Source organism: Stenella coeruleoalba (assembly GCF_951394435.1).
Source record: "Stenella coeruleoalba genome assembly, chromosome: 19".
Lineage (NCBI taxonomy): Eukaryota > Metazoa > Chordata > Mammalia > Artiodactyla > Delphinidae > Stenella > Stenella coeruleoalba.
The window spans coordinates 53,443,574-53,467,827 of NC_137165.1; the positions used below are offsets into that span (position 1 = coordinate 53,443,574).

The window sequence follows — 24,254 nt, forward strand, 5'->3', positions numbered from 1 at the left end:
AAAAGGAAGACGGGTAGAGGGGTCAGGTTTGGGGACTTGAGAATGTGGGAAAGGTTTGGGTCCATTGATATGTGCCTTGCTGTAAATACTGTAAAGCTACAGTTGTTAAAACTATGTTGTACTAGTTCAGAATAGAATAGAATTCAGATCTAGGTATATATAGCATGATAAAAATAGCATTTCAAATTAGTGGGGGAAATGGAATAGTCAGTAAATGGTGTTAGTAAAATTTCCTATTTGGAAAAAAAAAATTCTTATCCCATACAGTCCGTGAGGACAAATTCCAGATGTAAAAACAATCAAATAGAAAGAAAAAAAAAAAAGCAGGCAAGCAACATAAACTAGAAAGAATAGGGAGTGTTTATCAGTAGGGAAACAGTTAATTCAATGTGGGCACTCATTGGGATTACAGTGTAATGGTTAAGAGTACACACAGGCTCTGGAATAAAAATAGCTGGATTTGGGGCCTGACACTGCCTCTTACTAGCTGTGTGACCTTGGACAAAGTACTTAAACTGTCTGTGCATTCAATTCCTCTTTGGTAAAATTAAAAGAAAAAAAATTAGTAACACCCACCTTATAGGATTTTGAGGGATAACCTATATAATACTTGTTAGTACAGCACTGGTATAGAGTAAGCCCTCAATAAGAGGTGGTTATTATGTAGTCATTAAGAACAATGAGGTCGGGAATTCCCTGGCGGTCCAGTGGTTAGGACTCTGGTGCTTTCACTGCCGAGGCCCGGGTTCAGCCCCTGGTTGGGGAACTAAGATCCCGCAAGCTGCTCGGAGCGAACGGGTCAAAAAAAAAAAAGAACAATGAGGCAATGAGGTCAATCCATAAGTACAGACCTGGAACGATGCCTACAGTACATTAGGGAAAAAAGCAACATGCAGATCAATATCAGTAATATCCCAATTAGGTTAAATATCAAAATAAAGCAAAACAGAAAACCTGAATGTGTTTATATATGTATAGGAAAATCTGGAAGGCTGCAAACGGATTGTTAATAATGGAGTTACCTTTCATAGTGTTGGATTATTACTTTTTAAATTACGTACTTCTTTGTTGTTTTTTTTTTTGCCAAAGACAGGTATTACTTATATAATTTTTCAATTTTGTTTATTTAATTTATTTTTGGCTGTGTTGGGTCGTGGCTGCTGGGCACGGGCTTTCTCTAGTTGTGGCGAGCAGGAGCTACTCTTCGTTGCGGTGCGTGAACTTCTCATTGCAGTGGCTTCTCTTGTTGTGGAGCACGGGCTCTAGGCACGTAGGCTTCGGTCGTTGTGGCACGTGGGCTCAGTAGCTGTGGCTCGAGGGCTCTAGAGCACAGGCTCAGTAGTTGTGGCGCACGGGCTTAGTTGCTCCGCGGCAGGTGGGATCTTCCCGGACTAGGGCTCCAACACCTGTCCCCTGCATTGGCAGGTGGATTCTTAACCATTGCACCACCAGGGAAGTCCCTATAATTTTTTTAAATAAGTGAAAAACATGAATAACAAAAGCAGCATTGTAGCATTAGAATTGACTTGAACAGTTAGAGATGTTTAAATACAATTTTGTTACTTTCCTTTTATTTTTGTGACCTTAAGCTTAAAGTATATTATTGAAATGCCATGTAGATGAAGATTTTTCAGATATATGAAAACGTAACAGGATTTCCATAGCCAGTTTTTCCATAATTTTTAAATTTATTTTTTAAATTTTTCCCCATATTTTAATTTTGTATGAAGTTATTTTTAAGTACAATTCCATTTTCTCCAATAATCAAGGATATAACTCCATTGGTCCAAAAGTAAATAGGTGAAGATTAGTATTTTTCACTTGTAGGCAGGATATCTAATTTATTTTACTGTGACCTCAATTTTTAAAAAAATACCAAAAGAAGGGAAGATTGATTAGAGATCTTGCAATAAAAACTCCCAATTAGGGGCTTCCCTGGTGGCGCAGTGGTTGAGAGTCCGCCTGCCGATGCAGGGGATACGGGTTCGTGCCCCGGTCCGGGAGGATCCCACATGCCGCTGAGCAGCTGGGCCCGTGAGCCCTGGCCACTGAGCCTGTGCGTCCGGTGCCTGCGCTCCGCAACGGGAGAGGCCACAGCAGTGAGAGGCCCGCGTACCGCATAAAAAAACACAAACAAACAAACAAAAAAAACTCCCAATTAGCATGAGATAGTGACTAAAATCCAAAATATATTTTGCTTCATCTTTTACTCTATACAAATTATCACAATTTTATTGCTTCCTCAGCAGCGTCTTTGAATTTTGTTAGTTTTATAAAATATAAAGTTTCAAAAACCTTAAAATCTTTGATTTGGAATCATGCCATGACAATAAATAAATTGCTGTTACCTAGAGGCCTAAACAGTTGGGTTTTTTCCCCTAACCCTTTTTCTGTAGACCAACATATTTCAGTAATATCATAGATTTGGAAAGAAAAGTTATTTTAAATTAGAATAAAATTAGAGTTTCTGTTTGTTAACATTTAGGGAACCCTTTAAATACAGAGTTGTAGAAAGACGGGAAGGAGGTTTAACTACCCTTTATTGCGTGATGTGGTAATACATAGTGGTTTGGTGGCAAATGTCCGAATATCTCACTGGGACAGACATAAATTCTGGAATTCACTGAGCAACACTGAATTTCATTGTGATGTTAGGAATATGCCCTAATATCTTAATTCACTGGGTAAATTATTTAAGTTAGTGAATTCTAAGATATTTCTCTTTGTTCTCTTGCTGAGTAACAAATAGTTGTATTTTTCTTCGTGGATAGTTGAAAAAAGAATGTGAATAACTCCTTAAAAGTTTTTATATTGATTACCTATTGAAATAATATTTTGGATCTATTGTGATATTGGAATAACCAACATTGGGATAAATACAATATATTCAAATTAATTTTGCTTATTTTTACTTTTTAAAAATGTGGCTATTAGATAATTTAAAATTACATATGTGGCTTGCATTTACGGCTCGTGGTATACATATATATATTTTTGGCCACGCCACGCGGCATATGGGATCTTAGTTCCGGGACCAGGGATTGAACCCACTCCCCCTACAGTGGAAGCGTGGAGTCTTAACTATTTGACCTCCAGGGAAGTCCTGTGTTAGCATATCTTTGTTCAGTGCTGATCTGGAAGAACAGTACTAGTGTAATTTTCTTCCCTTGTAAGTAATTTGATTTTTGTTTGTCTAGATGCCTTATTTTCTTTAATACTTTTTTTAAAATACTGAAAAAATATTGTATTAGCACTGGTCATTCTGGGCCATACGTTATGGTTGTTTTTTTTTTCTTGATATTTATTTTTATTGTGGTTAAAAATACATAACAGTAAACTTACCATCTTAACCATTTTCAAGTGTACAGTTCATTAGTGTTAAAATCTCTAGAACTTTTTCTTCTTGCAAAACAAACTCTCTACCCATTAAACACTAATTCCCCTTTTCCCCTCCCACTCATACCTTTTGTTTTAAATATAATTTGTTTAAGAAATTATAGCCAGCTAATAATGGAAAGCTTGCAGGTTATCTTCTAGTCATGTGTGTTTTTTCCCATTAGCAAATAGGCAAAGAAGTGTTTTAGGGCAGTTCTTTTTCCCCTACCGTTTCTGATTTTAGAGCGCAGTTCACACTAAGAAGCAAAAATGTGTGCAAATTGTCCAGAAGGCATTTTTTTTCAAGGATTATTAGTGTGTTTGGTGTTCCCATCTGCTGATGCGGCCGCTCTCGGTCACTGTGCCCTGATCCACACCTCTGGGCAGCCTGGGCAAACAGGCAGAATGCTTTAGCTAGGCTGCAGATAGCAAGTTTGCTCTCTCTCTAGTCTAACTGGGGTTATTAGCGAGGTGCATTTCAAAGAGAGGAAAAAACAAAATTTCGGTTGTCTTAAGTTTAATTTTCCTTTTACCTGATGATAAGTGCACCAAGGAAGATCAGCTTTTCCCAGGAACTTGGCATTGACGCTTCTCCTGAAATGAAAAATCCCCTTTTCATGTGTGGATTATTGACCTTAATTTTAGGTCTTGGTATATGTGTGCTCTTGATTTCTAATGCCAGGCAAGGCTACAGTTAGCTCTGCACTGCTTTCTGGATAATTTCTTTTAATGTCACAGCTCCCCCCGAAAATGGCATTTCCACTAGAACACTGTCATCTTTAACACTTTAACCCTGAAGCCATTAGTGCTCTTCTCTTGCTAGGATCAAATCTCCGTGGATTTCATTGTCCCCACATCCCTCACCTGACTGCTCCCAGGTACTGGAAACTCAACGTGTCCCACATTGAACTCAACCTGTACCACTCCAGACACCAAACCTGCTTCTCCCGGTTCTTTATTCATGATTTGGGCAAGCCATCCATCCATCAACGTAAACATCTTTCCCTTTTCTAATGTCACCTAATGTGTAATAAATGTATAATATCTAATGTATAAAAAATATATTTTACTAAGGTTCAACAGTAAATGACAGATTCTTTGAGATGGCTGCCTCTGCTTATGGCAACGAGGCACCTCCCCTCTCTATAAATTATGCACGTGGAAAATAGGGCTAGTAAGTGCTAGACATAAATAATTGATAACTAAGCTTTCCTCAATGATGAATCGCGCTGTTGTATCACTGCAGATGGCTGCCCTGTGTGTTTTCGTTCTGATGGGTAACTTTCAAGCGTTCCTCAGTGATTGCTTTTGTTTTGGCAGCTGTTACTTTCAAATAATGTTTTCCTGCCTGTTATTTAATGAAAGAACTGCCTCACTTTGTGGCGAGTGATTTTATCCACGTGGTTTTGTTTAATAAGTGTTTCTAGACTAAAGCAGCTCCATGTGTAGAAAACCCAAAAAATGAACATTTGGTTCCGTTCTTCTGTTAGAACATTCTTCTCTGTCTTCCTCGCTGTGGCTTCTTCACAGGCTGAAAGTGCTGAATCTCATTTTTTTTTAGAGTTTGCTGTATACCTAAAACATTGAAACACTTACCCGAGCCGTATAACACGTAAAGAAGACTTTTGCCGATTCATCAGTTCTTTGTATTAATCTAAGAACTGGGGTGTATGAGAGCATCGGTAAAGTATGTTATGGTAGGAGTCGTTCACTTTGAACAGCTTGCCTTTGTGGGGGAATTAGATTATAGAAATGTGGCTTAAGAAGCATTTTTTTTTTGCTGGAAGGGGTGTGGTGAAAAGGGAACCCTTCTGCACTGTTGGTAGGAACGTAAATTGATACAGCCACTATGGAGAACAGTATGGAGGTTCCTTAAAAAACTAAAAATAGAACTACCATATGACCCATCAACCCCACTACTGGGCATATACCCAGAGAAAACCGTAATTCAAACAGAGTCATGTACCACAATGTTCATTGCAGCACTGTTTACAATAGCCAGGACATGGAACCAACCTAAGTGTCCATCAACAGATGAATGGATAAAGAAGATGTGGCACATATATACAATGGAATATTACTCAGCCATAAGAAGAAATGAAATTGAGTTATTTGTAGTGAGGTGGATGGACCTAGAGTATGTCATACAGAGTGAAGTAAGTCAGAAAGAGAAAAAAAAAATACCATATGCTAACGCATATAGATGGAATCTAAAAAAAAAAAAAAATGGTACTGATGAACCTAGTTGCAGGGCAGGAATAAAGAGGTAGGCATAGAGAATGGACTTGAGGACATGGGGTGGGAGGGCGAAGCTGGGATGAAGTGAGAGTGGCATCGACATATATACACTACTGAATATAAAATAGTTGGCTGGTGGGAAGCAGCCGCATAGCACAGGGAGATCTGCTCTGTGCTTTGCGATGACCTAGGGGGTGGGATAGGGAGGGTGGGAGGGAGGCTCAAGAGGGAGGGGATATGGGGACACGTGTGTGCATATGGCTGATTCGCTTTGTGGTGCAACAGAAACTAACAGTATTGTGAAGCAATTATACTCCAATAAAGATCTATTTTTTTAAAAAAAGCATTTTTTAATTGAAGTATAGTTGATTTACAAAGTGTTCATTTCTGCTGTACAGCAAAGTGACTCAATTATACATATACATACACTCCTTTTTCTATTCTTTTCCACTATGGTTTATTACAGGATATTGAATATAGTCCCTTTGCAATGCAGTAGGACCTTGTTGTTTATCCATTCTATGAAAAGCATTCGTTTAATCATCAGATTTGGAAAGTGTTCCCAGATGGAATGTGCGGTGTTACCTAAGCCTCCCTTGGTGACTTAGTGCCATCAGGTCCTGGCACGGTTCTTCCTTCTATCTGGATAAGGCAGATGGGGATTCTGACCCTGACTGCTGATCGCATCTGGTTAGTGTAGAGTTGAAAATATCCCTGCCTCCTGGCTGGTCAAGGTGGGGCAAAGAGAGCCTGTGTGACTGATGTCCCTGTAACCTTGGCCATCAGCACTGCTAATGAATTTGAGACTAGGGTTTGTGTATGTGTCTGTACCTTTCATAGCACTAAACCTGTCCAATTAAGCTACATAATCTATGTGGTAGTTGGTAGGTAAAGCCTGGGGCAGTATTATTTAAATTTGTATTTTCCTATTAAACAATCATTTTGAAACAAATATGAAAAACAAAGAGGGTTATGGAGGTATACACATAGGTAGGTAGGTGCTGAGACTTCTGTGTGTAGTATGAGCTGGCTTATGACAAATCTAGGCAAAGAAACGTATGTGTGTATGCATGCTGGTACCTGCAGTTAAGATTCCTGAAGAGGTGGAGAGCAAAGAATAGCCGCTTCCAGTGTAAGGAAAAAAATCAGGAACAAAACACATATATATGTTCATTAACATACATATAACATAGATATGTTCATACATTATATGTTCATGTGCATTGTGGGGCCTTCTGGTCTTTTGCTTCATGGTATCATAGGCAGATCATGGTAAAGATTCAATTAAGAATGTCACAAGGAATACGGTGATCTGTTTTATATTTGGTATCTTGGGTTCTCACTGCTATGATTTTGTTTGTTTTGTGCCATTATCCCCAATCAAGAGAAGAACATTTTCCTAGGGTTAGAAGCTGCTCTAATTGTTTGTTGAAGGGTTAACCTTTTTTTTTTTTTTTTCCGCATCAGCTTTTTCGCTTGGCTTAATTTGACTGGTTTCTGTTTGATTTTTCTGTCTCTCGCCCTCTAGGAAACTATTTTGCCAGCCACTTCATTATGGGAGGAGAGAAGTTTGATTCAACTCATCCCGAAGGCTACCTGTTTGGAGAGAACAGCGATCTGAACTTTCTGGGGAACAGACCAGTTGCGGTATGATTGTAATCCGTTTACATCCACGCGGGGCTAAGTGGCCCAAGTCAAATGGTCTTGTCAAAATAAGTTTGTAATTGCTGGTTCAGCAGTGTTTGTAGCTTGGTCTGAGTTGAGAGGGGCCCTGGGAGCCAGACCGCAGCCTCTTTGAGGCATCAGGGTCTCCTGGCACTTGAGGCCGCCCCGTGGAAAAGTACAGAGTCTGCCTGAGGGCGAGGACAGCTCACAAACCCCAGCTCTCCTAGGGATCTGAAGCTCTGCCTAAATGCCACCTCTGAGGACTGCCCTTGCCCAGCCCCTAGCTTGCCCTCACCTTGCTTTTCGTTCCTCTTCATAGCACTTAATACCATATAAGCGCTTTTATTTCTCTGTCTCCTCCTGTTTAGTATCTGCCTTCCCCATCAGAAGGTACATTTCACAGGGCAAGGGCTGTCCGACTGCTGCATCCCAGCACCCAGGACAAAGCCTGGGACATTACGATAAGCCCTTAATAAAGATCTGTTGAATGAATGACTCAGAAAGCTCCCCTTGATATCTGACCTGCTATCAGACTGTCTCTCTCTCCATTCATTCAACTCATTCCATAAACGTTTAGGGAGCACTTTCTCTGCACCCAGCCTGAGGCGTTGTAATCATAGCTTCCATATGGCTATTGAGTGGCTGCTGTGTGCTAAGGAAGGCCCTAGAGACTTCTCAGGCATTATTCCTAATCTTCACAAAGACCCACCTGACAGAGGATTTATTATCAGTCCCATTTTGTAAGCGAGAGAAGTGAGGTTGTGAGAAAACTGAGGTTCCGAAAGATGAACAGCGGTAATAGCCTTTATGAAGTGCCTACTATGTTCTGGGCCCTGTTCGAAGTGCGTTACAGAAAGTTTTCCCAAAGTCACATAACTAGATCCGCCTAGCCAGAGATCCATAAGCTTTCCACTGCTTCTCATGGCTTCAAAATATCCTGCCTTTCTCCAGAAACTCCTAGTTTAGTGGGGCAGACAAAACATAGGAACGGGAAATGTTTCAGTAGCACCCAGGGTCTGAAGGGATGGGGTTCTGTAGGAATAGGGAGTGGGGGAGGGGAGTGGCAAGGGGTGCCGGTGTGGAGAACAAGGCCTTGGAGGATGGCTGGGTTTTCACAAGGCGGGTGGGAAAGGGGCTTCCCGGGAGTGAGGTGCAGAGCACAGGCCTGAAAGCATTCACGTTTCTGTTGAATGGGCAACCATTTACTGAGAAACTACTGTGTACCAGGTACTGTGATAGGCGCTGGGGATACAAAGCTGAAATGAGCATGGTTTGTTCCTCCCCTGGAACAAATAAGGAAGCCAGTCTGGCGGGAGTGGACCTTTCCTGATGGCGAAACAAGATTGGAAAGGTAGGTGGGGACTCCATTACCTCCAGACGTTTTCCACTCTCTCCTGTAGGCTCTGGGGAACACTGAAGGTTTTTAGGCAGATAAGTGCCCTGGAGAAATTATTTTGTTTGTTTGTTTGTTTGCTTTTTAGGAAGGTTAATCTGGTGATGATCTTCCATCTGGAGCTTTAATTGAAAAACGTTGTTGGTGGTGGTGATGGTTTTCATTGTTTTCTTCCTTTCTATCTGGGGTGACAGTCCCCCTCTTCAACACCTTCTAATTCTTAGTCCAGTAGTACTTTAGAAAATACCAAGTCCTTTCTGCTTCAGATTCACTTCTGACAGCTCACACTTACCAAATGTCTGTTCTCTGATTTTGCTGCTACTACCTTAGCCATTAGAGTGGAAAGATCTTTTTTTTCTGATGGAGCCAGATAAGTACTCTTCCTCATTCACTGAGAGTCAGCTTATGCCTGGAAAAATGCCCTTTCTTCTCACATGGACTTGACGTTTGTGTCCATTTCTTCCTCCCTTTTTTCTTTCCTCTGGTGTCAGAATAGTTCATGTACTTTAAAAAAGTGTAGTTGTTTTGTTTTTTCACCTTTTCAGGCCATAAAGATTATGTTATTTATTTAGTTTTGGCTGCTTTGGGTCTTTGTTGCTGCACGAGGTCTTTCTCTCGTGGCGGTGAGCGGGGGCTGCTCTTCGTTGTGGTATGTGGGCGTCTCACTGCGGTGGCTTCTCTTGTTGCAGAGCTCGGGCTCTAGGCACGCAGGCTTCAGTAGTTGTGGCTCAGGGGCTCTAGAGCGCAGGCTCAGTGGTTGTGGCGCACGGGCTTAGCTGCTCTGCGGCATGTGGGATCTTCCCGGACCAGGGCTCGAACCCGTGTCGCCTGCATTGGCAGGCGGATTCTTAACCACTGCGCCACCAGAGAAGTCCCAAAGATGATTTTAGAACAAGGGAACACTTCTTTAGGTTCATTTTGAGGTTTCTGCCAGCTAACGAACCTTCGCAAAGCTTAACCGCCTTGTTTACACTTCTCTGTGAGCCTGTGAATGAATGAGCTCTTCCAGGAGCACAGGAGAGCAGACTTGACCTTCACTTGCAGGCGCTCTCCCAAAGGAGTATCAACACTGGCCGTTCTGTTGTTGTTTTTATGAAGTAATCATTAACTCTGCTTCATGTTGCACAGAGCAAATGTTCTCAAAAGACATCATGATTTCATGTTAAGGAAGGAAATCAGGGTCACTTCAAAGAGGGAGGTAGAAGCAGAGAAAACAGAAGAAATGTAGCACATTTCCCTTTGCTTTCCCCCTTTCTTAGTTGATAATAATAATAGCTAACATTTATTGAACACTTACTGTTTGCCAGGCCCGGTTGTGCTAAGCTCTCCGTACGTGTTCTCTCGTTGTGTTCTCACCCTAACGAGTAGGGTCCTGATTTGACAGATGAAGAACAAAGAGACACAAAGAATTGAAACAAAGATCGCAAAGCCTGGAAGTGACTAAATCAGGATTTGATCCCAGCAGTCCAGCTCCAGAGCCTGGGGTCCTCTGCCCTTTCCTGCTGGTCAGGTGAGGTGCACTCAGGACCCCTGCGCGTGTCCTGTCTGTGAGTCTGTCTAAGTAGATCATCAAGTGAGGTTTGTGAGATATGGAGAGACAACCATCCGAAAGTAGCCAGCATGGCCATGACATGTTCTCCTGTGTGCCTCTTGACAGAGTCCATAGCTGGTGTGTAATTCCACCTGCTGACCTGACCTGGGGAGTTTGCCGTTACCGCAGGTCAGCTTGTTTAGGGGAAGGCCCATCGATTGAAGGTTGACTGGTCGCTTGAGTTCTGCAGAGCTGACCTCTACTCTCTAGTAACGTATCTCGGTGTCGGTAAATGGGCGTCAGGTTGCAGAGGAAAGCAAACAGCCTTATAAAGCCATCCAGCAGCTTCAGGCAGGAACAGCACCTCTTTCCAGAGAGATGGGGACAAAATATGTTGAAATACATTATTAGATTAAATTATAAATGCCATAGACTTCCTGGCTTCTGGGTCTTGTTTTTCCTGTCATTTCTGAACGATCAGACTAAGATGAGTACCATTCAGTTATCGCTCAGCCTGTAGTTTTTACTGGAGCTGATCTCCCACTTAGGATGATCCATCAAAGTCAAAGGTATTATCAAGTCTTCAGGTCAGATTTAAAGAACCAGAGTGTATGTATATGTAGAAGGATGGTTGAAGCGAGGTTGGAATCAAGATTGGAAGTTTTATGTACCTTAAACTCTTTGCAACCTTGGCAAGTCCATCACTCAGGCTCTCAAATTACCCACTTGTAAAGTGGAGGCAGTTCTGACTTTATAGGAATGTCATGCTTGAAAAATGCGTTGCAACTGCTGGATGCAAAGAGGTATGGAGCCATGTTCGCTGCACTCACTAGGCTTTCAGGTTGGTTATTTCTGCAGTGACTGATAGTTCTGGGTGGAGAGAATACCCACTGGTTTTTAAGCAACTGTCTTAAGTAGTGAACAGGGCTTCTGAAGGGCTTTCTGCCCTGGTCCCTATATAGAGGAGATAAGATGGTTGTGTTTGTACATCACAGTTGGGTCAAGGCCATTCCTCCCTTTCTTAGGTGGCAGAAGAGCTGGTGCTGATTTTTTTGGTCCTTTATTGCATTAGATCTTAGTTTGTTGAGGTAAATTAGTGCTAAAACTCTAAATTATCTGGAGGCTTAGTGACCTTAGGATTGTCAGATATCAAGTGTTCTCTTGACTCTCCGGAGTTCAGATCTCTCCTGTCATCTGAGAGGAAGCAGCTGAGTTTTCGTTGGGCCCCTAATACTCCACAACCTCTTGTGTGTTTTGTCGCTTCTTCCTCACGCTCCCTACAGCCAGGCTGCACAGCTGGTGTTAAGAACCAAGGCGCACAGAGGTGGGCTTTCCTTCTTCCTCTCATAGAGATGTACCCCAAAGTTGTGCTTAAATCCAGTTGCCATACCCTGAACCCTTTTATTCACATATGGGCAGGGAGAGCAAGTTAGTTAAAGGAACTTGGCGATATATCCATTTATGAAGCAGGATTTTACACATATAGAGCTTTGTGTTAGCCATGGTGCCGTTTATTCATTCAGTAAATATCTGTGAGTCATATATTGTGCTCACAACGGGGAATGCAAAGGCGAGAAGGACTTGGCTCCTGCCCCGAGGAGCTCTGGCGGAGTGGGGTGGGCAGATTGCCCCTGACTGTGATGGGTCGTGGTAAGTTCTCCGAGAGAGACAGGGCCAGAGTAATCTGAAAGCGCAGGGGAGTGGGGATGCCCTCCGCCCAGGGAACTGGCTCTGAGAGAGGAGTCCTGGAACCTGGAGTGATGAGCAGGACTTGCTGGGTGGAGACTGGAAAGGTCATTAAGGCAGAATTAACAAGCACTGCAAGGAAGCACAAAGATGCCGAAGTGCCCGTCGGGCTTCCAGAATGGCAAGTAGTCTGTAAGGACTGGATCGTGAGGGATGTTGGTAGGAGATGAGGTTGGAAAGACAAACTGGGCCCGTGTTCCAAGGGCTGTGAATATTGTACTGAGAAGCTTATCCTTTTCTATGGCAGTAGAGAAGGTCGTAGTCATGAGTGGCTTTGCCATTGACTAGCTTTGTGGTGTAGGTTAAGGTATTGGCCATCACTGAGCCTCTGTTTCCCCATCTATAAAAATACCCATCTTGGGGCTTCCCTGATGGTGCAGTGGTTGAGAGTCCGCCTGCCGATGCAGGGGACACGGGTTCGTGCCCCGGTCCGGGAAGATCCCACATGCCGCGGAGCGGCTAGGCCCGTGAGCCAAGGCCGCTAAGCCTGTGCGTCCAGAGCCTGTGCCCCTCAACGGGAGAGGCCACGACAGTGAGAGGCCTGCGTACCGCAAAAAAAACAAAACAAAACAAAAAAACCCATCTTGGGAATTCCCCGGTGGTCCAGTGGTTAGGACTTCACGCTCTCACTGCTGCAGGCCTGGGTTCACTCCCTGGTCAGGGAACTAAGATCCCACAAGCCACATGGTGCAGCCAAAAAATTTTTTTTAAAAAGTTTAAAAAAATATCCATCTTGCTGGAATATTTTCAGAATTCAAATAATGACAACTCTTGTGATTTGATTTCCATTTTAGAAAGTTAGCTCTTTAAATCAACTCACAGTGTAGAGTGGATCAGAAAGGGAGGAGATTAAAGAGACCAGTTAAGAGGTCGTAGTTTTAGTTAAGAATGAAAAGTACCTGAACTAGGATAGTGGCATTAAAAAATAAGGATGGTGCAGATTCAAAAGTTGTGGGCAGTGTGAGTGGAGGGAAGCGGAGAAGTTAAGTCAGAGGACTCGGAGGAGGAGCCCCTGGGGGCAGCTACCACTTAAATGGGATGCTCTGCATGGGTTTTGTCTGCAGGTTGGTTTGTGCCCAGGCCCCAGTGTAACCAGACCGGTTGGTCACAAGTACCCCAGTATCTACTGCCCTGGAGCCTGTATTCATCTGCCCAGGCTGCCGTAACAAAATACCACAGGCTGGGTGGCTTAAACAACACATACTCACTTCTCACAGTTCTGGAGGCTGAGAAATCCAAGATCAAGGTGCTGGAAGACTGGGTTGCTGGTGAAGGCCCTCTTCCTGGCTTGCAGTGACTGCCTTCTTACTGTGTCCTCACATGGCAGAAAGAGACTGGGAGTTCCCTGGTTGCCTAGTGGTTAGGATTCCGGGCTTTCACTACCGTGGCCCGGGTTCAATCCCTGGTTGGGGAGCTGAGATCCTGCAAGCCGCACGGTGTGGCCAAAAAGAGAAAAAAAGAGAGAGACTGATATCTCTATTTCTGTTCTTATAAAGCCACTAATCCCATCTTGAGGGGCCCACCCTTATGACCTTATCTAACCCTAATTACCTCCCAAAAGCCCCATCTCCAAATATAGTCACATTGGAAGTTGGGCTTCAACGTATGAATGGGGGAGGGGGACATGAGTCCATAGCACAATGTGAAGTCCATGGAAGGAGTGGGCCTCTTTTCCGAGTGAGTGTGTGTGTGTGTGTGTGTGTGTGTGTGTGTGTATTAGATTGGATTTTTTGTCTTTTGTCTGCTATCTTCTTTCCTTCTTCCTTCCTTTATAATTGTACTACAACTGTTTTTGTTTTGGGCATTCAGTTTGGCAATATTTCGCAAATTTTCAGCTGTGGCCCAGCTATTTCACTTCTCTGAGTGTCCATGTAAAGGAAGAACATACTCCTGTGTTTCCTCTGCTCTCAGTATTCTACTACAATGCTGATTCACATATTTTAAATTAATTAATTAATTTTTATTTATTTTATTTTTGGCTGCGTTGGGTCTTCGTTAGCTATGCTCCGGCTTTCTCTAGTTGTGGCGAGTGGGGGCTACTCTTCATTGTGGTGCACAGACTTCTCCTTTCAGTGAGTTCTTTTGTTGTGGAGCACGGGCTCTAGGTGCACGGGCTTCAGTAGTTGTGGCATGTGGGCTCAATAGTTGTGGTGCACTGGCTTAGTTGCTCCACGGCATGTGGGATCTTCCCAGACCAGGGCTCAAACCCATGTCCCCTACATTGGCAGGCGGTTTTTAACCACTGTGCCACCAGGGAAGTCCCCTGATTCACTTTTTTTTTTTCCGGTTCACTTTTTGTTTGTTTATTTATTTATTTATTTATTTATTTTTGGCTGCGTTGGGTCTTTGTTGCTGCATGCGGGCTTTCTCTAGTTGTGGTGAGCAGGGGCTACTCTTCGTTGCAGTACGCAGGCTTCTCACTGCGGTGGCTTCTCTTGTTGCAGAGCACGGGCTTCAGTAGTTGTGGCACGCGGGCTTAGTAGTTGCGGCTCACGGGCTCTAAAGCACAGGCTCAGTAGTTGTGGCACACGGGCTTAGTTGCTCCACGGCATGTGGGATCTTCCCAGACCAGGTTTCAAACCCGTGTCCCCTGCATTGGCAGGCAGATTCTTAACCACTGGGCCACCAGGGAATTCCCTCCTGATTCACTTTTGACACCAGATGTGTGTGGGTTTTCCACACGTCAGGCAGGAATTGTTAAATAAATTGTAGTGTGTCTATACTATGAACTGGTATTCAGCCAAAAATAAAGCAGAGCTGTATCCACTGAGGTGAAAATATATCTATGACCACATCGTTTACCAAAAAAAAACAGGTTCCTATATATAATGTAGAGTCTGGTTTCATTTCTTTATTTTATTTTATTTTTTTAATATTTATTTATTTATTTGGTTGCACTGGGTCTTAGTTTCTGCAGGCAGCCTCCTTAGTTATGGCTCACTGGCTCCTTAGTTGTGGCATGTGAACTCTTAGTTGCGGCATGCATGTGGGATCTAATTCCCTGACCAGGGATTGAACCCGGGCCCCTTGCATTGGGAGCTCGAAATCTTAACCACCACGCCACCAGGGAAGTCCCTGGTTTCATTTCTGATAAAAGTAACAGTGTATAAAAATATATGCGAAAAAAAAAAAATATATGCGTACATTTATGTTGATATTTACAGGTGCATAAAAATACATGAGCACAATGCATCTTAACCTGTGATGGGGTAACTCTTGGGGGTGCATCAGTGAGGGGAGGTACTTCCTTCATATTCTTCTATGTTGTTTGAATTTTCCCCAGTGAACATGGTTTCACTTTTTAATTAAAAGCATTTAAATTTTTTCTAAAAATAGAGAAGGGATTACTGCTGAGCACAGGAAGGAAATAAAATATATAGAGGAGAATATATAGAGGTAGGAAAATTAAGGAAATTCATAGAATAATGGTTTTAATTCTTTTTTTAATGAACTGCAAGAAGGGTGTGGTCTGCTGAGTGGTTACGGGCTTGTGGAAAATGAGAAAAACATCAGAATAAGCATGGAGAGGGATGGAGCGTCAGCCTTTGGGTGTCAGGCCGCGATGGTTCAGCTTTAGAAACGTCAGATTAGGTGTGGATGTGGCCTGCTTTTAACAACCTGAGAGTAAAAGAAAACCCAGATTATAAAGAGCTAAACTAGGGAATAAATATTCATACTTTTAAAAAAATTATTTATTTAATTTATTTATTTTTGGCTGTGTTGGGTCTTAGTTGTGACATGGGAACTTAGCTGTGGCATGCATGTGGGATCTAGTTCCTGGACCAGGGATCGAACCTGGGCCCCCTACATTGGGAGCACGGAGTCTTAACCACTGCACCACCAGGGAAGTCCCAGATTTCTTTTTTTTTTTTAATTGCTCCTTTCTTAACTGCATATTAGATCTACTGCATTGCTTAGGGATATAAGACAGGGATCATGGTTCTGTGTGTCTGGTGTGTAGGCTTCAGGGTATAGTTTTATGGATTAGAGCTATAGAAAGGGGTTGTAATGTAGCCTGAAATTATGAGAGAAAGGAAAAAAAATTCTCTAGAGAAGAAACTTTGCTGGAGATGATGAGGAACAAGAACAGTGTTTAGCAGCTGTTGACCTAGTGGATTACCTTCCCGATATAAGAATTTCAAAATCAATTTGGATTATAAAATTATGCACTGGGAGAACAAAGGAGAGAAGGAGAAGGAAACAGTTTCTTCTCCGTTCTTATCATAATTTGCTTTCTGTCCTAGTTGAGAAGATAGTTTTCTTCAATAATCATGAGGCCATGACTGCGTTGATCTCCCCCCCATTACACAAATCATTGATTGGTTGACTCATTCAGTCATTCCTTCATAGGGGTTCATTTGACTGAACCCCTATCATCCTCCAGGCTCATGTTCAACACTAGAGATACAAAGATAAAATGAAATCCCTGCCTGAAGGAACTTACTTTATAACTAGGACATATGCACGAGTTGGAGGAGGGCCCGAAGAGCAAAGGCACAGAAGCGTCTAACCAAGGTGACAGCTCTGCTCTACAGATGATTCAATAAAATTAAAGTATAGGGTCCAGAGGGTGCAGGGGAGACACAGCAAGAGATAAGGCTGTGCATCCCGACCTAGACCAAAGGGCCTTGTGTGCCTTCCTGCAAACTTTGGACGTTTATCCCATAGGCACGGGGAACCATTCATGGGGTATAAACTGGGAGTCATTTAATATACATTTTGAAAGATCACTCAGACGACAATGTAGAAAATCAATTAAGAGATTATTATTATTACGGTTGTCCAGATGAGATCTGATGAGGTCTGATCTCAGGTTGCAGCCGGAATAACGAAGAGGGCCCTGATCCGTGAGGCAGAATCAGTGCTGGTAACCAACGTAAGAGGCAGAGTCTAGGCTTTGGTACTCAGACTGTATCTCCCGGGCCCTCCCACAGGGTACGGCCAGCTCATGGGTTTCCCTGCTTTATGTGCCAAAGCCATTCTAGCGCGCCGGCTCCTCCAAACCTTTTGGTCTTTGCTTCCAAAGACGTCTGTGCCAGTTCTGGAATCACTTAGTGTGGTCCATTGCTCTTCCAGGCTCCTAAGAGGCCCCCTCCCCCAGCACCTATGAGACCCAGGCCTTGGCCAGGGTGTTAATTTTGAGTCATGAGAGGATGTCCTCGGGTCAGCAGCTCCTCCTCATTCTGCTCTATTCTGCTCTGTAGGCCACACCCATGGCCAGCACCCTCAGGACCCACACATCCTTCCAGCTCCTGCCAACACGTGCGTCAGCCCGGTCCCCTGGGACGTTTGGAATAACAACCCCTCCTCTCTTAGCCGGCCCAGCTGGCCCCGAGTGAGCGATGCAGCCAGGAGGAAGATGGGGGCAGTCCCTTGTAGGGCAAGCGGTGTCCTGTAAGAGGCTTGTCTTGTTCGAGACTGCTGCCGTGGTCTTCAAGCAAGGGGGATTCCTCTATTTTCCACTTTGCGGGCCCAGAGAATCTGGGGTTCACAGTTCTCAAGTAAATAGATACAGACATCCCCATCTCAGGCCTTAGAGTTCACCCTTTCCAACAGGGCCCTGACTTTGACGTAGGAGACTTGCCTGGGCTGAGTTCAGCCTTCTTAGAGCTGCCACCCCTAAGCGTCAGGTCCTGAGCCCGAGGGAGGGAAGTGTCTTTAGGCTGGCTGACGATCACACTTGGCTTCAAGTAGCTGGTGGTTGTATCCGAGACTGTCTTTTTCCGTTTTCACTGGGCAGACGGCTCTTAACAACAGCCACCCAGTTCCACAGTCCTTCTCGTGACCATTTCTTCTGCACCTCCTGTACCAGAGACGTTAAACCAGTCAGTGCGTCCCCAGCCACAGGTCGCACTACTACAGCACCCCAGGGGCCGTCACCCCACTGATGGGTCCACGTTGCCAGCCGGCTGGTAAGCGACCCACCCCCAGAATTCCACCTGCTGAACCCACTTCCGTAGGCAACTTCTGATGCCACCTGGTCTAAGGCAGACTCTGGAAGCAAACCTGCACTGGAGATTGTTGTGAAAGCTCTTTATTGAAGAAGTGCTCTTTGGAGAAGGGGCGTAACGGAAGCCAGACGGGGCAGGGGAGCAAAATTAAGCAGCAGTGCGGTCTTGGCACAGACTCGCTTCTGCCTGGCCCTTCGGGAAAGCTCTGGAGTACAGCCTGCACCACAGACTCCCCCCATCTCGAGGACAGGGGGCTGGCCTTTTGTACCCCTCGCCGTGCTGTCGCGAACATTCTATTGGGTTGGCCAAAAAGCTCGTTCGGTTTTAAGTGAAACTGAGACAGTGTTCATGTTCACGAAGGACTTTATTGAACAACGAACGTACTCACTACCCGAACGAACGCAATATTGTGTGTATTTTGTTCGGCACGTGTACGCGTATTTGTAGGAGTGCGCCCACAGTTGGCATTGCTGGGGCGCACAGCACACTGTAGAAGATACTGCCAAGCAGTTTTCCAAAGCAACGATACTAATTGTACTCCTATCCGGAGTGTTTGGAGTCCGCAGCACCTAGTATTTTCCATCTTTTTCATCACAGCCCTTCTGGTGGGAGTGCAGAATTAACTTCCATTTTCCTGATGACTCATGAGGTTGAGCACCTTTACATATATTTATTGGCCGTTTGGATCCCTCCTTTGCGAAGTGTCAGTTCAAATCTCTTCTCTTAGCTGAGCTGCTTTTTCTTTCTTAGTGAGGAAATAATAAGGAAAACATGAGTCCTTTCTCAGGTAAATACATTGCAAATATCTTCTCCTAGGCTCTGCTTGCTTTTCACTCTCTCTTTTTAAAAATCATTTATTTATGGAGTTCCCTGGCGGACCAGTGCTTAGGACTCAGTGCTTTCGCTGCTGTGGCCCGGGTTCAATCCCTGGTTGGGGAGCTGAGATCCCACAAGCCGCACAGCGTAGCCAAAAATAAAAAACGAATACTAATTAATTTATTTTTATTGAGATATAATTGACGTAGAACACTGTGTTAGTGTGAGGTGTACAGTGTGTTGATTTGATAAATTTATATATTGCAATATGATTACTACCAACGTGTTAGCTAACACCAGCATCAGGGCCCGTAATTATTATTTCTTTTTTGTGGTGAGAACATTTACGATCTAGTCTCTTAGCAACTTTGAAGCTTATGCCTTTTCACTCTCTTCCCAGTATCTTTAGTTGAACAGAAGTTCTAAATGTTAATATAGTCCAATTTATCAGTTTTTTCTTATATGGTAGCACTTTTTGTATCCTATTTAAGAAATCTTTCAAATACCAAAGTCATGAAGATGCTCTGATTTTCCTCTAATAGCTTTGTTTAACCTTTCACACTTAGGCTTGTCATCCATCTGGAATTGATTTTGGGGTGTGCTGTGAAGTAGGGACCAAGGTTCTTTTCCTCCTTTTTCTTTTGTTTAAATTGACCCAGCACCGACCGTGGAAAAGACCATCCATCATTTCTCACAGCACTGCAGGATCGCCTTTGTCATAAATCAAGCGACGGTAACTAGTTTCTCCAGTGAAGAATCCACTCATGTCCAGCCTGGGGGTGGGGGACAGAGGGGAAGGGGTTGAAAGTCTGACGGCCGGGTTCCAGGAGATGAGCGGGGAAGGGGCTGTGTGGTCTCAGCAAGCCTCCGTATGGAGACCTTGACTTAGGCCCGTGTTTTCAAAGAGCTCCCTTGCCCTTGGTTGTGCCCGGTGTCCCTGGGACTGTCAAATCCTCTGATTGATAAACGTCTTCTCTTAGAGAGGGGACAGGTGGCCTCCTGGCCACCTGGCGTCTGGGAAAAGATCTCAGAGTCGAAATGCTCTTCATTCAGACCTTCCCAGTCTCCTCTTTCAAACCTCAGTGTACCCCGCTTTTATGACGACCTGCTGCCTCCAATTCCTAAGCCTTTCTGGGATTCTGGGCATAAATATGTTTCTGCCGTTTCGAATTTCAGCCTTTTCTGTTCTCCTAAATCAGCTTCCACTTGTCTGTGTGTGATACAGCTTCCAATTATTTATTTCCTCTCCCATTCTCTCTGTTCTTGTGGTTTTAGACTTTTTTTTCTTCTCTTTCAATCCCTTTGCTGTCATTTCAGTGGGAATTCAGAGGGGGCAGAAGTCAGTACAAGTGTTTAATCTGTTGTGGGCGCTGGGAGGTCTGTCCTAAACCTTTGCATTCATTTCTTCACATTTTCAAATCTGTGCTGATGGGAGCTGGGAAGCACTGTTTGACTTTAAATTCTCTATCATTTCTTCAAACTACATCTCAAATTTTTTAATAAATTTATTTATTTTTGTTTTTGGCTGCATCGGGTCTTTATTGCTGCACGCGGGCTTTAGTTGCGGTGAGCGGGGGCTACTCTTCGTTGCAGTGCGTGGGCTTCTTATTGCGGTGGCTTCTCTTGTTGCAGAGCATGGGCTCTAGGCGCACGGGCTTCAGTAGTTGTGGCATGCGGGCTCAGTAGTTGTGGCGCTCGAGCTCTAGAGCACAGGCTCAGTAGTTGTGGCACATGGGCTTAGTTGCTCCACAGCATGTGGGATCTTCCCGGGCCAGGGCTCGAACCTGCGTCCCCTGCATTGGCAGGCGATTCTTAACCACTGCACCGCCAGGGAAGCCCTATACATCTCAAAATTTGATAGCTAACCACTTATATATCTAATATGAAATATAAGATATAATATAAAATAATTTATTACATAGAGTAGAGAGGGAATGAGTAAGCAGTATAATTGGGGCTTTGAAATTATAGGGCAAGGATTTTCTGTGCGTAAAAATTTTAAATTAAAAAAAAAAAGCTGTAATGTGACCTTGTATTGTGCTGGAAGGTAATTTGCAATTTCCCTCGCTCTCGATTTGCCAGGGAACTCGAAATTGTCCCTTTTTTTGCATTTATACGTTCTTTGTACTCCGCTTCGTGTTAGCCTGAAGTTGTGTAGGAAGCTCTTGAGTGATTCTTAAAGAATTCAGTAAAAGTTCAGTATTTTGCTAGGCACAAAATAACTCACTGTGCGGTCAAGCCAAATCTGATAGGCTGGAAGGACATTCTACTGGAACTCAAGCTTTTTAGCTTAACAGAATTTTCTTATTAATCTATATTCTATTTCAGCTACAGTAATTTATGTTTTCTTTTAATACCAAAAGCTCAACCAAACCAGAAGGAAATCTGGTTGTGTCTTGTACCATACGATCATGGAAGAAGGAACCGGGATATTCCATAGAGAGACAGTTTAAAATAAGAGGTCTTTGTCTTTGGATGTAGAAGAGCTGCTTCACAGCTCACGAAGACGCCTCCTGCGCTCTGTAGAGCTTGTGAAGTCATCCACGCTGCAGTGAATGTTGCCGCCCTTTGCACCCATCAGACCCTGTGTTCTCCCCTCCAGATATACACGAGGGGCTCATAGGGCAGCTGAACATACGGTGATCTGTGCAGAGTTCAGTGAGGCCTTTGGCTATTTTATTTAAGCATGGAAAGAATGTGTCTTGTCATTCTGGAAAGGACAAAACTGTAGGGATGGGAAACAGATGAATGGTTGCTAGGCACTGCTGGGTGCAGGGAGGGGTTGGCTGCAGAAGGGAATGAAGGAACATTGTGGGGGGATGGAAGTGTGCTATACCTTGATTACAATGGTGGTTACAGAGCTGTAAGCGTTTGTCAAAATTCATAGAACTGTACACTAAAATGGGTGAATTTTACTGGCTGTAAATTACACCTCGATAAACCTGACTTTAAAAAAAAAAAAAAAGGAATGTCTTGGAAAGAAGGAGTGGTTCAAAAAAAAAAAAAAAAAAGAAGGAGTGGTTCACAGACATGCCAGTGCTCTCTGTGGCCTGGTGTCCATGTGGCCCAGGGAGCCCCTGCTTATGGCCATGTACCAACAAGAGGCGGTGGACGTGTGCCCCAGATGCCGTGTGTGCACGTGGCAGTAGCGGGGGGGGGGGGGCAGGGGGCGGGTCAGCATTGCTTCTGCATCAGCAGCCCTCAGCCAGAGGGGTCAATCCTAGTACCCCAGCAGCAGGGAAAAACTATAATGGAAAAGAATATTAAAACACGATTGTCTATATGCATAAAACGGAGTCACTCTGCTGTACAGAGATTGGCACAGCATTGTAAATCAACTACGCTTCAATAAAAAGGTAATAAAATAAAAAACAAAAAACACATGGCAATCTGTTGTTTAGTTATTTTGTGAGTATTAATTGTGCCAACCTGCCGTTCAGGGCAAGTATGCACAACCCAGATGGTCACCATGGGCACATGCTGTGCTCTTCTGAAGACCTTATTCATATATTCAGTCTGCACATACCTAGTTTTATCTTTTATGTGTGCTGGTCTAATCACTCTGGGTGATACAAAGATATCTCTAACCTAGACTTTGCCCTCAAGCTTATAATCTCGCAGGAAGCTCAGACACGATATACACACAAAGAGGGAAGTGATAAATGAAGTGTAGACAGAGCTTCCAGAAGCTCTGAGAAAGGAACTTTACTTTGTGACATAAGTTTTGCTGACTTGGAAAGTACTGCTTGAACTTTTGGTTTGTTGTTTAAGGCTGTGTTTCTTAACAAACCAGGGCACAAAGAACTGCTGCGGTTTTCAACAGTGAAACTAAAGCATCTGTGTTGTAGGAAGTTCCTCGACATTTCTTTGAAACCTACTGAAACTAAGTGTGCACACTCTCACCTCTGTTTCCTGTTGTCAGGGTCCGCCCCCGCTTACGGGAAACTATATGTATTGGCGTTGCATTTCAAAGAAAAATTTGGTTAACTTTTTCAGCTTTTAAAGAGATGCATAATGGCCTTAAATTGTAATGAAAGTGTTCTTACAAAAGTCTATAAAAGTCAAAGACTTCTGGGTCAAATAGCCTGGTTACATGTAAATAGCATCCCTGAGGAACACACTTATTTGACTCAACTAAAATAGTAGCCCTGACTATGACAGAAATGAATCAGGCATACGCTTTATCTTTAGAAGACAGCTCTGACAAAGCGAGATTTGCGGTAAAGGTTGCTATAATTATAGAATAGAATGTCGTCCCATATTTTCCATTTATTAAAAATTTAAATGCTTTTAACACCAAAGGTGCATATCCTCTGTTAATCCATACTGTTAAATATTTTTTAAAGAAAGAAGGGGAGAGGGCTTCCCTGGGGGTCCAGTGGTTAAGACTCCGTGCTTCCAGTGCAGGGGTCACTGGTTCGACCCCCTGCTCGGGGAACTGAGATCCCCGCAAGATGCGTGGCGTGGCAAAAAAAAAAAAAAGAGGGAGAGTTAGCTCAGGCACTTAATAGAAGTAATGAAAATAATAAGTACCAGTGGGTAACATTTACAGTCTACAAAGTTGTTTCACAGTTAACAGTTCAGCTGTTGTCTCTCAGTCCCAAACCACCCTCTAACCTGGGCTGGGTAATGCTGGGGCAGGGACTCTTCGGCCAGGTTTCTCCATTTCCAGGCTCTGCCAACAGAGGGCGCCAGAGGGTCTGCAGGGCTGGAGGAAGAGAAAGGGTGGTACCCAGAGACCAGAGTCCCACCCCCAGGGGGCCTCTAGGCTGATAGCCCCCACCTCTCCCCTTGATTCCCTCAGCCCCAGGGGTTGTTGCCGCTTCCTGAGGTGACTCTGTGTCAGCTCGGTGTCCCCTTTTTGTGTTTTGGTTCTCCGGTGCCTGTTTAACCAGTTCGATTAAATTCTCTGTTAAAATACCTGGTGTGGTTTGTTTTCCTGACTGGACTAATACAACCTTTATTTTTATTTTTATTTATTTATTGGCTGCATTGGGTCTTCGTTGCAGTGCGGACTTTCTCTAGTTGTGGCGAGCGGGGGCTACTCTTCGTTGCGGTGCGTGGGCTTCTCACTGCGGTGGCTTCTCTTTGTTGCAGAGCATGGGCTCTAGGCAGGCGGGCTTCAGTAGTTGTGGCGGGAGGGCTCAGTAGTTGTGGCTTGCGGGCTTAGTTGCTCCGCGGCATGTGGGATCTTCCCGGACCAGGACTTGAACCTGTGTCCCCTGCATTGGCAGGCAGATTCTTAACCACTGTGCCACCAGGGAAATCCCTAATACAACCTTTAATCTCACAAATTATAAGGTAGCTATTATCAAGCACATTTTACTGATGAGGAAATAGAGACTTAGTACGGTACAGCAATTTGTGTAAAATTGCACAACCACTAATAGAAGGGCCAAGACCTACACCTTCCACTTTGGGATCCTTTGCTCTCCATTTCCTCTCAGCACTTCTCTTGCTGAACTTTGTTTTTTTGTTTTTTTTTAAATACTTAACAGAAGAATTGCAAAGGTAGTAGGGAATTCCCATATTCCCTCCA

At 43.8% G+C, this 24,254-nt stretch overlaps 1 protein-coding gene across 1 annotated transcript in view; it reads left to right on the forward strand.

The window, feature by feature from the left end:
• RNF157 (ring finger protein 157) overlaps window positions 1-24,254 on the forward strand; it is an 80,623-nt gene that overhangs the window by 16,024 nt on the left and 40,345 nt on the right. The window contains exon 2 of the mRNA XM_079906229.1: window positions 7,142-7,260. Coding sequence (XP_079762355.1) covers window positions 7,142-7,260 — 119 coding nt within the window. The remainder of the gene's footprint in view (window positions 1-7,141; window positions 7,261-24,254) is intronic.